This window comes from Mustela nigripes, chromosome 12 (assembly GCF_022355385.1).
Source record: "Mustela nigripes isolate SB6536 chromosome 12, MUSNIG.SB6536, whole genome shotgun sequence".
Taxonomy (NCBI): domain Eukaryota; kingdom Metazoa; phylum Chordata; class Mammalia; order Carnivora; family Mustelidae; genus Mustela; species Mustela nigripes.
The window spans coordinates 67,859,846-67,873,665 of NC_081568.1; the positions used below are offsets into that span (position 1 = coordinate 67,859,846).

The 13,820-nt window shown below is 41.9% G+C and overlaps 1 protein-coding gene across 1 annotated transcript in view; it reads left to right on the top strand.

Moving 5' to 3' along the window:
- Window positions 1-3,415: 3,415 nt before the first annotated feature.
- CHSY3 (chondroitin sulfate synthase 3) overlaps window positions 3,416-13,820 on the top strand; it is a 282,532-nt gene continuing 272,127 nt past the window's right edge. The window contains exons 1-2 of the mRNA XM_059416585.1: window positions 3,416-4,820; window positions 7,395-7,678. Coding sequence (XP_059272568.1) covers window positions 4,013-4,820; window positions 7,395-7,678 — 1,092 coding nt within the window. The 5' untranslated portion in view covers window positions 3,416-4,012. The remainder of the gene's footprint in view (window positions 4,821-7,394; window positions 7,679-13,820) is intronic.

Sequence of the window (13,820 nt, forward strand, 5' to 3'; positions counted from 1 at the left end):
AACACCTTCATTGTCATTTAGAACACAAGACCAAGCCTTTGCAAATGTCTGTAAGGCTCAAAATATGTACTATCCAGTGTGGTTGACACTAGTTACATGTGTCTATTGAACATCTGAAATGCAGTCAGCTTGAACTGAAATGTGCTTCAACATGTAAAATACATAATAGATTTGAAAAACTTAGTACTGATGAATGTAAATTTTCTCAATAATGTTATGTTATCATTATATATTATATATAGTTGCAATGATAATATTTTGGGTATGTTGAATTGAAGAAAATGTTATTTAAATTAATTTCACCTCTTTAAAAAATGTATCTATAAGAAAATAGTGAAATTACATGTCTTAACATTTTTGGCTCATATTCTAATTCTGTTGAATAGCACTAGCCGAAATGACAAGCAAGTCATTCAGCTCCCTCCCATTTCCAACCCACATTGGCCTCTTTGATGATCTTCGGTATAACCATGTATATCTCAGGCCACTAGGTTGGATATTCTTTTCTAAAAAATCAACACTCAGATTTTTTTTTTAAGACTTTATTTATTTGAGAGAGAGAGTGCAAAAGAAAGTGTGAGAGAGCAGGAGTGGAGGAGAGGGACAAGCAGACCTCCCCTGAGCAGGGAGCCCCACACAAAGCTTGATCCCAGGACCCTGGGATCATGACCTGAGCCCAAGGCAGATGCTTAACTGACTGAGCTATCCAGGTGCCCTTCCCTAAGATATCTTTATTGTTAGTTTCCTTACTTTGTTCTGTTCTGTGTTAAAATTGTCAGAAAGAACTTCTCTTATCAATCAAAGATGGCCCTACCCAACACTTACACATACCCACTGTCTCTATTTTTTCAAAACCTATATCACTTAGCATATTATATGTATGTGTGTGTGTGTGTGTGTGCAATCTCTCCTTAGTAGAATAACCCCCATGATGTCAGGGACTGTGTTTTATTTATTGCTGTGTCTCTAGAATAGTGCTTGGCTTTTGGCAGATACTAAATAAGTATGTGTTAAATAAATCAGAGGATAAATATCATTAAAAATAAGTAGAGTGTTATCTAAGGGATTTTATCATGAAGGTTTGGAAAATGAGAAGAATTAACATTTCCTGAGTGCCTACAATCAACTAGACACTGTGCTAAGCACTTATATATAATATCGTAATAAATCCTCACAGAAATATATTTGGAGATCAGAAATCTAAAGCTCAGACAATTTAGATAATTTTCCCAAGGTCACTTAGCCAGTATGGAACATCATTTCAATATTTTCATTTTGTTTCAAGGTCTCCAAGTACCTTCCCTGACTCCCAGAATAAATTATATGCTCTTGTAAATACTTTCTAAGTATTTTCCCTTCATATCATTTGTCACCACTGTAATTCATTGTGTAATGTGATGATCAATGTCTGTCTTCCCCACTGCACTATAAACTTCATGATAACTGGCAGTGGATATCTTGTTGACATATTCATGTTCAGAGAATTCTACCCTCATGCTTAATCTCCAATACATATTTATTGAATAAATGAATGAAGTTAACTTTATCTCAAAATATTATAATCATTGATGAATGGGTTATTTGTGGCCAATGAGAATTAATGGTTTTGTAGATCTACTAAAAGAATGGCACCCCTTAGAACGAAGCCCTGTTGGATATTGCAGGGGAGAGTATGCTAGTGTGTAGGTGTTTTTCACACTTGAGCATAGGTAGTAGTGCTCCACGTTACGAATTTCCTTTGGAAGTGTGATGTCCAACATGGCAGACACATGGGGCTACTTAAATAAAAAGTAATTAAAATGAAATAAAATTGAAAATTCAGTCCCTCAATTACATTAGCCACGCTTATAGCACAGTACTCAAGAGTCATACATAGCTAGTGGCTTCCTTAATGAAGAGACCAAAAAATTTCCATTATAGGGAGAGTTGTATTGAACAGCACTATTCTAGAAAGTTAAAAAAAAAAAAAAAACTTAGGAGGATATATTTTCAAATCAGAAGGGGACTGTCCAGTTTTGTATCCTAACCAAAATTAAACTTTGAGAAAGAGCCCAATAATCTGTATACCCAAGTGTTTCTGGGCAAGATGCAGACATGGAAAAGCAGCTTCATTGTCTACTGGATGAAACATTTAGTCAGACGTGCTCTTGCACAGCCAGTGGCTGGTGTGGAAAGAACCACTCCTCCAAGGGCCCTGGGCAGGCCTACTGTTCCAGGGACGCTGCCAGCCCCTGGATGGATTGAGCCCTCTGCCTAATGCTACTCAATACCATCCCTTTGCATTTGATGCACAAAACAGAAGACTGAAATTTGAAGAGGAGAGGGTTTGGAATGCCAAATGCACCTCAAACTATTAGTTAGATCCACAACTTCTAGAGAGCATTTTTTTTTTAAATGTCCCCTTTCTTAAGATATTACATATCTTTGGGTAATTTCTTCCTAATGTGACTTTCAGTAATTCTGGCCAATACAATTAAACTTTCTTTGAGATTCTGTCGCTGAAGATCCTTTCCCCTAATTGGACACGTAAAACACGTCCTGTCATTGCCTTAGAAAATAAAACAGTTTATAGACAAGAATAAATAGAGTTTCTATTTTGTTTTCTGATTAAGTTCACTTAGGGGGGTAAGAATTTTCTTAAATTGGATCTGCCGGGTATTGGCTCTATAACTTGTTCACATTTCTCCATCATTTGCCAGTCCTACCGAATCAGTCTTGACTAAGACTAAAAATAGTTGATGATTCTCACTTCTAGACAACAAAACAGTAGAAGAGCAGAGGCAGGGACCATCAGGCAGCCCCACACTTCCCTACTCAACAGGTGGGGAACATGGGATTTTTACGTTCTTTGGGGTCTGAGCCCCCACTCACCGTGCTCTGTCAGAGGAAGTATTTCCAGGGCCTCTGAGATTTTCTTAGAAGACACCGAGTGACTTCGGTGCTTCTGCGTACGCCTGGAGAGGGGTGGTGAAGGATACAGGTGGGACCGGGAAGTTAGAAAGGTTGGAAGGTGGGGCGCTGGGATGGGACAAACGGTTTCCCGAGCTCTGAGCGGGACACGGAGCAGAGAGCCGAGGCGCGGAGTGGCAGCGGTGAGAGAAACACGAAGAGCACCGCAAACGCGAAGAGCGGAGCGCGCACGGACCTGGGCGGGGCAGAGTGGGGAAGGGTCACGCCGGGACGTAACCGGCTGTGGGCTGGGGGAGGCGAGCGGGGCGGGAGCTGCGGGCGCCTGCCGGGGGCTCAGGGACCCGAGCTCCGCCGATGAGGTCAGTGGAGCCGACGCGCCGGGAGGAGGGCAGTGGAGCCCCCGGACGCGGGTGTTGCGAGGCCGGCAGAGGGGCGGGACAGGACGGGAAATGGGACGGAGAGCTCGGGCCGTGGGAGGAGGGACGAGGGGGCGTCGGCGCTGGGAGCCGGAGGCGGCCCGACCGGGATCGTTTCCTTCCGGAGAGGAGGCCGGCTCTGGACCGAGGCGCGGACGGGGGGCGTCCAAGGGCGGGTGACGGGGAAATAGCGCGGCTCGCGCTTCTCCCGGGCTGGTAGCGGGGCTGCTTGTGGCTCCTCCTCGGGGCCAGTCCCGAGCCGGGCGGCGGGGGGAGCGGGAGGCGGAGAGCGAGGGCGGGGGCTCGGGGAGGAGGGAGGGACCAGGCGCGCCAGTGACAGGGTGGCAGCCTAGGAGCGGACGCGTTGCCGCCGCTGCCGCTCCACCTCCTCCTCCTGCAGCTCCTCTCGCTGCTGCCGCCGCCACCGCCGCCGCCGGGAGTAGTTTCACTCCCGACCCTCGCTGGGAGCCGGGACCCTGAGCAGAGCGGGGAGCTCGGCCGGCAGCAGCAACCCGCAGTCGGCCAGGCGCCCGGAGCGCTCCGACCCTGAGCCGGCGTCCGCGCCTCGGCGGCGGGCAGCGGCCCGGGCTGGGGGCGCTGACGCGGAGGAGGGGCGGGTGTGAGCCGGGAGACCCGCGCGCAGCGCCACAGCCGCTCAGCTAGCGTCCGCGCCGGGGGCAGTCGCGATGGCCGTGCGCTCCCGCCGCCCGTGGATGAGCGTGGCTCTGGGGCTGGTGCTGGGCTTCACCGCCGCGTCCTGGCTCATCGCCCCTAGAGTGGCCGAGCTGAGCGAGAGGAAGAGACGCGGCTCCAGCCTCTGCTCCTACTACGGCCGCTCGGCCGCTGGCCCCGGCGCTGGCGCGCAGCAGCCGCTTCCCCAACCTCAGCCCCGGCCGCGGCTGGAGCAGTCGCCGCCCCCCGTGCGCCAGGAGCTCCAGGGACCGCCGCTGGCAGAGGCAGCGCCCGGGGTAACCAGTTTTCGGAGCAGCCCCTGGCAACAGCCACCCCCGCTGCAGCAGCGGCGGCGAGGACGCGAGCCCGAAGGCGCAACGGGGCTGCCAGGCGCCCCCGTGGCGGAAGGGGAGCCGGAGGAGGAGGACGGGGGCGCGGCTGGACAGCGGAGAAGCGGCCGTCCGGGGAGTAGCCACAACGGCAGCGGGGACGGGGGCGCCGCCGCCCCGAGCTCCCGACCCCGGGATTTCCTGTACGTGGGAGTGATGACCGCGCAGAAGTACCTGGGCAGCCGCGCGCTAGCGGCGCAGCGGACCTGGGCGCGCTTCATCCCCGGCCGCGTGGAGTTTTTTTCCAGTCAGCAGTCCCCTAACGCCGGTATGAGCCAGCCCCCGCCACCCCTGCCTGTCATCGCGCTACCGGGGGTGGACGACTCCTACCCTCCCCAGAAAAAGTCCTTCATGATGATCAAGTACATGCACGACCACTACCTGGACAAGTATGAGTGGTTCATGCGCGCCGACGACGACGTCTACATCAAAGGTGACCTCCCAGCGCCGGCAGTCCCGCCTGCCCGCCCCTTCTCTTCCCCATCCCCTTTCTCTGCAGTCAGCCCTAATCCCTGCTCGGCCTCTTTGCTTTTCTGCCAGCACGTGCTCGGGGCTCCTGCAGCCCCAATCCGCGGTGCCCACCCTCAGCATCCGCCCACTTGTCCCAGTGCGCTCCCCCTCTCCTCCTGAGGTCTGGACCCTCCTCACACCTGACTGGCTTTATTCGCCTTCCTCACTCGTGCTGTTCTCGTTTCCGCCCAGAGCTTGCCCCTACTCTTTACTGTGTGGGAGCGGTGAGGAAGGGGACTTGAGGCTTAACCGAGGGCTAATCCTACTCCGTCCAGCTCCGAAAGCCCTGGGTGGTAGGAGTTTCCCACAGCTATCCAGAGGGGCGTGTCCTCAGTGTAGGAAGGTAAAACCGTGGAAACAGGCAAAAGCCAGTCTGGAGCTGGGTGTTCTAGCTTTATTCCACAACCCTTTTGTTGCAATTGGATCTAACGCAGTTTCGGAACTGGTGAGATTAAGGAAACATTTTCGCTGTTCCGGACCGTTCCCTGTGGAGTACCCACCACGCACTGGGAGTCCTTGAGCACCCCCATACCGCTCCAGCGCTCACCTCCTTCCAGCCACTACAGTGCAGCACCAAGTCGGCTCTTAACACAGCAACACCGCCTCCCCCCCCCCCCGCCCTCCCCGCCACACCTCTGTAAAACCCGGAGGGCATGCGTGTGTTTTTAGGAATTGATGGAGAGGGGACATCGCGGGTGAATTATCCAGACCCCAGGAGCTCCGAGCTGTAGACACTGGCGTGGATCCTTTCCAATCTGTTTTGGTGGCTGCGGCGATAAGCAAAGGCTGGAAGTCCTTCCCAAAACCACGCGCAGCCACAGTAGTAGAAAACTTTTGTCAGTTTTGAAAGAGGCGCGGTCCTTCATCCTGAGTGTGGGTGGTTCTGGCCAGAGATTTCTAAACTCAGCAGAGAGAAGTTCCTGAGAGAGGGAGTAAATCTTTCCAGTCCCGCCCGTTGCGGAGATGGAGATGGATTGGTCAAAAGGGGGGCAACTCTTCCTGGTGTGTACCCTTGTCCTTGTAACCTCATTGCTTTCTCCTGATCCAGGTGGTCTTTCGCCTGATTCAAGGGAAAACACACAAGATCTGTCCCATTTTGGCTCAGGGAGTGAGTGTAGGATAATAACTAGAGATTTCTTGGAGTTAGGATGGGAAGAGTGAAATAATTCCATTGATAATTTGATACAAAAATAAACGATTGCCTATTTGTTGGATACGGTGTGTTACAGATTTAAGATGTATTGATATCAGTACCTGTAAGTGATAGATCCCTTATCTTATAGTTCCATTGTCTTCTGTGTCTCATTAAAATCACAAAGGTTTCCTAGCAGAAGTTTGCCACACCTCGCAGAGAATTTTTAAAATACATTAGTAGCATCTTTTTCTGTCGTTTGTCTTAATGCTTTGAAAGATTGTCCTTCAGAACATTGAAGTGCCATAATCTTTCCATTCCTATTAAGAATGAAATGCATTTTGAATTAAGAACTCAATAATAGCCAGTCAAAACTCATTGAGATCCCAGGGGCAAGGCATGGGATCAAGATCAATGACTGCAGGTGCCGTGCTCATCAAAAAATGATAGTGAAGATGCTGACTGGAAATATAAAGAAGGTGACTACCTCATTGTATCACTTTGTAGAGTGTCTAATGTACTTAGCCTGTTGTAACTGTAGAATTTTACTTTTATTTTTTAAAGACTTTATTTATTTGACAGATAGAGATCACAAGTAGGCAGAGAGAGAGAGAGAGAGAGAGAGAGAGAGAAGGCAGCAGGTTCCCTGCTGAGCAGAGAGCCAGATGTGGGGCTCCATCCAAGACCCTGGGATCATGACCTGAGCTGAAGGCAGAGGCTTTAACCCACTGAGCCACCCAGGTGCCCCTATAGAATTTTACTTTTAAATAGGTTTTCTTGATGAACTTAACGTGCTATCAGGAAACCAATTACTTAATTTTTAACAAATTATTTTTCTGAAAAGGTGCTTTCCAAAATTAAATTCCAAGATGACTTTAATATCCTTTCTTTCTCTCCCAACTTTGGGGTTGTATATGACTGTTTAGTAATGTGAAGTTTATTAAGGACAAAACACCACTAAATCAATTAACAGTAAAAATGTTTATTGAACATCAACAGTCTGCTGCAATGCTAAATATAATTTATTATTTTCTGTAATATTATCATTACTTCAAACATGCTAATAAATTTGTCATTTTTCTTATTATCTCACCTTTTACCAAAAAAAGTGATGATTGTTAGACTTACGAAGTCTTTTCAGTGATCTTGACTAGAAGGTTGATAGCATTTTATTATGATATAATTAGCAACTGAAAATTAGTAGTTTTAAAATAATAGACTATTCAAAGATGTTTTTCTTCCTTTCAGTTGTGTTATGACTTTGGGGAGGAGTTTGAACACAATGTTGGAAGGTCTTTCCCTTACCTATGTTCTAAATAATTGTGATATTAGGAGAAGGAGTGACTGTTGCTTTTCTCTTTGTAGGTGATAAGTTAGAAGAGTTTCTTCGATCACTGAATAGCAGTAAGCCTCTCTACCTGGGTCAGACGGGCCTGGGGAATATTGAAGAACTTGGAAAGTTGGGGCTGGAGCCTGGAGAGAACTTCTGTATGGGAGGACCTGGCATGATCTTCAGTCGAGAGGTTCTTAGAAGGATGGTGCCACATATTGGTGAATGCCTCAGAGAAATGTACACAACTCATGAGGACGTCGAGGTAGGAAGATGTGTTCGGCGCTTTGGTGGGACTCAGTGCGTCTGGTCTTACGAGGTAAGAGTCTGTGTTGAAAATGTTCACATATTACAAGTGTGTGCCCATTTATAGCCTGGGCAGTGATTTTGTTTATTCTCTCGGCATCTTTTTATTCACTTGAAAATTATAGAAGCAGCCGGGTATGGACACCAGGGTGATTGTGGGAGATAACTTTCTTCACAGAGCTATGGACTGTTAGAGGTTTTGTTTTTGTTTTTGTTTTAGTGTGCCTGTAGCTTTAAGCAGCAGCCTATATATACAGTCACATCTCTGGCAGATGTTATTTGCTTTATTGGTGTTTATGTACAAGCTATCCATTTCCTGTTTCTAACAAGAGGACTAACTGTATTCTTTTGGGTTGTTGCTTTTAGCATTTGGTACTTGGTTGGTTGGTGCTGTTGTTGTTTTGGTTAGGTATATAATCGCTTCCCTCTGTTTCCAAATAGTTAACATCTAAAGTTCCTGGGAAGAATGTCCTGTGGAAATTAACATTTTTTTTTAAAGCATAGGAAAAATTAACTCACAATCTATCATTTATGATAGATTTATTTACAAATTTAAAGGGAACTAGTTACCTGGGAAAATAGAAGTAGTTACGAAGATGATAAGTAACTGTTTAATATTATGACTGATGGCTTAAAATTGGTCTCTTTCTGCTCTTATTCAATTTCCTGAACAGCAGCCATTACTTATATAATCTGAGTTACATGAATTTTTTTGTGATAGTTTCATGAAACACTCGGGCATTTTTTTTTTCTTCAGAAATTTTTTTTGAAATGAGAGACAAAATTTTATTTAAGAAAATTTTCCTAAAAGGTAGTCTTAGTAAAAAATTGATTTAACATTTAAATATATGTTGCACTTTTCATAAGTTTGGTTTTCAAGGGTTTCATACACTTCAGCTATCCATTGCACACATTTGTAAATTATAACTTAACTCTTTTCAAATTTGTCATGTCTCCTGGTACAGAAAAAACATGAAAATATGCTTCTTGTAAGGTCATGATACCTCAAGATTATATAGTCATAATCATTCTTTTTTTGGAAGTGCAGTCTCACTTTACTTAATTTTGCTTTATTTTTTGAACTTTGTAGTATTTTAACTTTGGGGAATATTCTTCTATGTATTACAGAAAGTAAAAATTATCTGTAATCATTTATTTGGAATATGTACTATACGGATTTAAAATTATTCTATACCTCATTCCTTTTGATAATAAAATAGTTAATTCATCTTTTGTTAAACTATGACTACCCTATAGAGTAAAAATTTATGCAAAATAGTTGTAGTTAAAAAGAAGTATTTTAGAATAAATTAACAAAGATTTTTGTTTCTCTAATATAAAACTAACTGGAAGGCAAAAAATAGTACAGAAAACATAGTAGGTTGATTTTGTTTATATGAAGATATTATTTTGGAGGCACTGGCTCTATGTGGGTAAGTAAACAAAATTAACCATATTTAAAAATAAAGATGGAAATTTCTTATTTTTTTGGGGGGTACTTTATTGCCTTAACATCATACAGAAAGTTTTGAGAAACTTTTGTCAATCCTTCTCCAAGTTTTCATTGATTCTGCTGTGAAAGTGCAGTCTTCACCTATCTGTGTACTCATTTATGTTCCAAGAGAGTAAATATGCTCAGTAACCTACATGCAGAAGAATTGATTTAATTATCTTTATTATAGGCGTTTGTGCTGAATAATGTTGAAGGGGAATTCTCGTAGATGTGCACAGTCTGCATTAATAGAAGTTAAATCTTATATCTTACCATAAACTGATATAAAGGAACAGACAAACCAAGGGATTCCAAATCTCTTAGGATGGAACTTCATGATCACAATATTTTCATTAACTTTTCAAAAAACATTTGAATTTAGACTCATACTAGGACATCACTGACTTCACAGTCTGTATGAAGAAAATCATTTCTACCCTTTTCCCCAACAATAGAACTATTTTCTGAAGTTGTGCTGTTTACTTTCTTTTGCTGAACAATTGGAATGATGGAAAATTTCATTAGCAAGGGACATATTAAACAGCATCTTTTAATAAATTCAATAAAGGTAAATATGCAATAGAGTTATAATTTAAGCATTTTAATATTAAGATGTTGTTCTCTGTTTTATGAGATACCTTGTTAGGTCAATTGGATCACAGCCAAACTAGGATTCTCCAGTTTGGATTTTAGGTTAGTTCAAATGATGTCCATTCTATACTACTGTTCATATTGTATGGAAAAAGGTAATCTATTCTACTGTACATTGTTGTCCTAAGTAAAGGTCAGAGATTTTATATCTGGTCACATAGCAAGCTATGAAACTGATCCTTAACTTTGTTTTCATACTTCTTTTAAAAGAACTATCTGTGATGGGATTATCTTAAAATCTTGAATTTCCTTTATCTATACCTTTTATGGATTTCAGGATTCTCTTTGGCTTTTCCTCCTTATAAAAATTCTAGCAGAGTTAAACGCATTGTCCACGATTTTTGAGTTTTGAATATATGAAACATTCATGATGGAAAGTTATCTTTTAACTATGATGAACAGACTTGCAGATCTTTCAGAAGAGAACTGGACAAATATATTAAACTGTATAGACTAGGTGGCTCTTCTTTATTATAGATTATGTTTTCTATAAAACCTAGGAATCTTCTAGAAAAGTGTACTTTGTATATACAATTAAGAATAATTGGGAAAGAGAGAGGGTAAACGTAAACTGGGTTTGAGTTCTGTTGTCTTTTGTAAATTACTTCTTTGAGCCTTAATTCAGCTGAAATTGGAGATTATAACTGTGTCTACCACATACTTTTTGGAGAAGATTAAGTGAAATGGTGAAATAATCTATGTAAAGTCCTTAATATAATGTTTGGCACAGAATATATTGTCAATAGGTATTAGCTAATATTGTCATGATTGTCCCTGAATAGATCTTGTAATGTGTTGTATATAACACGGATTCATCCATATTTTACTTCATTTAGTAGCTATTAGTTGTGAGTGGTTTATATCAAGAGAAGCAAACTAAAAATAAGCTGAGTTCTTTTCAGGTAAAGAATCCAAGTTTAAGGTTTTTTGGCAAAGAATGAGAAACCAATATGTTTGGGTATTATAGAAGTATGGGAAATCCATTATCAGTAGAACCTATCATAAAATATGGAATCTTCGTGTTTAAATGATCCATTACAAATATTTGCTTCAGTCTTTGAACACCATATTAATAGTTTATCTTAAAGAGCTAGTGTAAAAAAAATATTATTTAACAAGTATTTATCCAATACACATATTTAAGGAATCCTAAACAGATCAGACTCTCTATTAAAAAAATGACTGGGGGCGCCTGTGTGGCTCAGTGGGTTAAAGCCTCTGCCTTCGGCTCGGGTCAGAATCCCAGTGTCCTGGGATCGAGCCCCACATCGGGCTGTCTGCTCCGCAGAAAGCCTGCTTCCTCCTCTCTCTCTCTCTGCCTGCCTCTCTACCTACTTGTGATCTCTGTCTGTCAAATAAATAAATAAAATCTTTAAAAAAAAAAAATGACTGCATGGATTTCTAGATCAGTTGGCAGAACAATAGCCCCCTTTTCGGAGTTTCTCTGGAATTTTTAGTAGGAAAGGAGGTTAGTAATATCTCATCCTGCAGTCATCTTGTATGAATACCCAGGAACTTGTCTCTCAAGTAACTGGAACCTCTTTCTAATGTTGCTCACTGTTTTGGGAAATAATGGATAGCTTTACTTTCTTCCAGGGTAAGGTCCTGATGGTCTGGGACAATATGACTTGCCTGTGAGCTTTTTGCTTTGTTTCTCTCTCTGTCATCTCCTCCCCTTGTACTTTATTCCTTCTGTATTTAATGATATATAAAATACATTACAAGTGCATTTTGATAGGCACCGCTTTTTATGGAGTTCTCGGTAAATTGACATGCTTATGACAGGCCAATCCCAAGAGGTCACAGTATGTGTATCCAGATCATATTTAGGACCCAGGAATCGCTTGATGTCTTCTAAGTTAAGAGACCTTTGGTTGCTGCTGAGCCTCGGATGGACTGGTTCTCTGTGTGCCTGAGACCACCGGACAGTCAGAATTCGGATACTCCCTTCACTACTTGGATGTAGAAACATCTAGATTCTAAGGACGTAGGCAGATGTTAATAATCAACACGCTTGATGGGTTGCTTTTGTACTCATTTATACCTCAAATTGTGTAAGTGAAGATTACTAAATGAAGCATGTTCGTGAAAAATCTATTTTATTCACTCTGTGAGTGTGAGAATTTATTGGCATCTACTGACTTTTTTGGTAGAGCTCTGTCTTGGCTACTGTTTTCCTAGTTATCTGAGCTACAATCTGGCAGCTTGGGAGGCTGCATATGGCTCTTAAACATTTTGACTCATAGAGTGTTTTAAAGTTTTCTGTTTTTGTTTTTTGTTGCCTCTAGCTGAGGCCAGCAGTCTTCAGTCCCCTTCATGTCCTCTTTCAAACACCAAGCTCTCCTCGCATGTTTATTGTACCTGTCTGGCCCAGGTATACATAAGCGTCCTGAAATTTTGAGCCAGATAACCCACACGTTGAAATTTTTATTAAAGTATTCTCTAGAAAATGAACTAATTTTCTAGCGAGAATGAAATGTGTATTTTAAATGCTGTAATTTACAGAATTTTTTTTTTAAACTTGGCTGTTAGAATTGTATAACAGAATATAGTTTTACTTTCTTTGTTGTAGGTATGTTTTCAGTAACTAGAAAATCCTCATGGGTTAAAAAAAAAAAAAAGAAAGTTTAAACAGTTCACTTTCAGCATGTGTCTTAGCAGATTTGTAAGTTCTCTTTCTTTGCTTTTTGTTTTAGTACCATCTTTTATATTCAAGCATTAAAGTAGTTTTAATTTCAATGATTCTTTTTCTCCCTGTGAGGGAGTTTTACATTTCATCGTATGAGACTCATCTTTAGAATAGTGTGTATTTATCTTCTTAATGTTTATAGTTAAATGGAGCCCGAGAATATATATATATATCTTTATTTCCTTCAATTAAATGTTGTTTCAAATAAAACATAGCTCTATATTGATAAAAAATATTTCTCAATGGGCTTAAAAAGCCATTTCTTATGACTAAACAGATTTTTTATTAGATTCCTTAAAGAGTTAATTTCAAGGCAGAATGCCTTATGTTTAATCTTGGCTCCCTAAAGGCTATAAACACCCTAGAAAATTCCATCATTTTACAAAAGGATATGTTCTGAAAGTGTTTCTCTGGGCCTGTAATACCAGAGAGCTATACCGTAAAAATCTTAAGTACGTATAACTTCTTCATAACATAACCATTAAGGTTAAAATATCTGTGCCATTCTTAAAGGGCCATTGCACATCCTTCTTAGTATTGTGCTATTACTTAAGGACTTTACTCTTCTGTAATGCTAATTTTGCTCCATCATGAGCATGGTTTATGCCCCTAAAGTGCATTAATTATGTATGGAAAAGCATAAGGGGGATTTTGATCTAAAATTCAGTCTTTCAAACTTCTTTTCTCGCTTCTTATTCAGTCACAGTTTAGTTTCTAACTAAAAGCAGTAGCTTCTCACACCTACTCTTGCCACCCCCATTCCGCTTGTCACACGAAATCATCATGCATTGATTTTAGGCAGTTTCTCTTCCGCCACATTGTTTTCTTCCTTGTACAAAATGAAATTTCATTCCAAGTTGGAGAAGAAACATGGTATGGTTTTTCATATTTTGTAGTCTTAGCTAGTTGATTTTTTTGTTGTTAACTGAGACCTTATCACCTGAATGGTGACGACATATGCTTTACAAGAAGATGATTCCAACAAGTTGTGAAAAATATTAAGTTAAGAAGATGCCCCTACACAGTTTGAAATAAGTTCCAGGATGGCATATAAATACTATTTCAGTTTAAAATTTTTAAATATTCTTTCTCCTTAATTGATCACAAGTATACTAACTTCCTGAAGAAATTCCAAGTCAGTTTTTTCCTTCCACTTGCTTTGCCTTGGTTTCCAAAAACCTATGTTTTGAAAAACATTTACTTTAATCCTTTTTCTACCTGGTCAATTAGGGCTCATTGTACAAAGAAATGTGTTCGGTCATGTAACTAGTACGACATTTTACTTTGATTATAGCATATTTCTTGTTTCCCACAAAGGTGCAC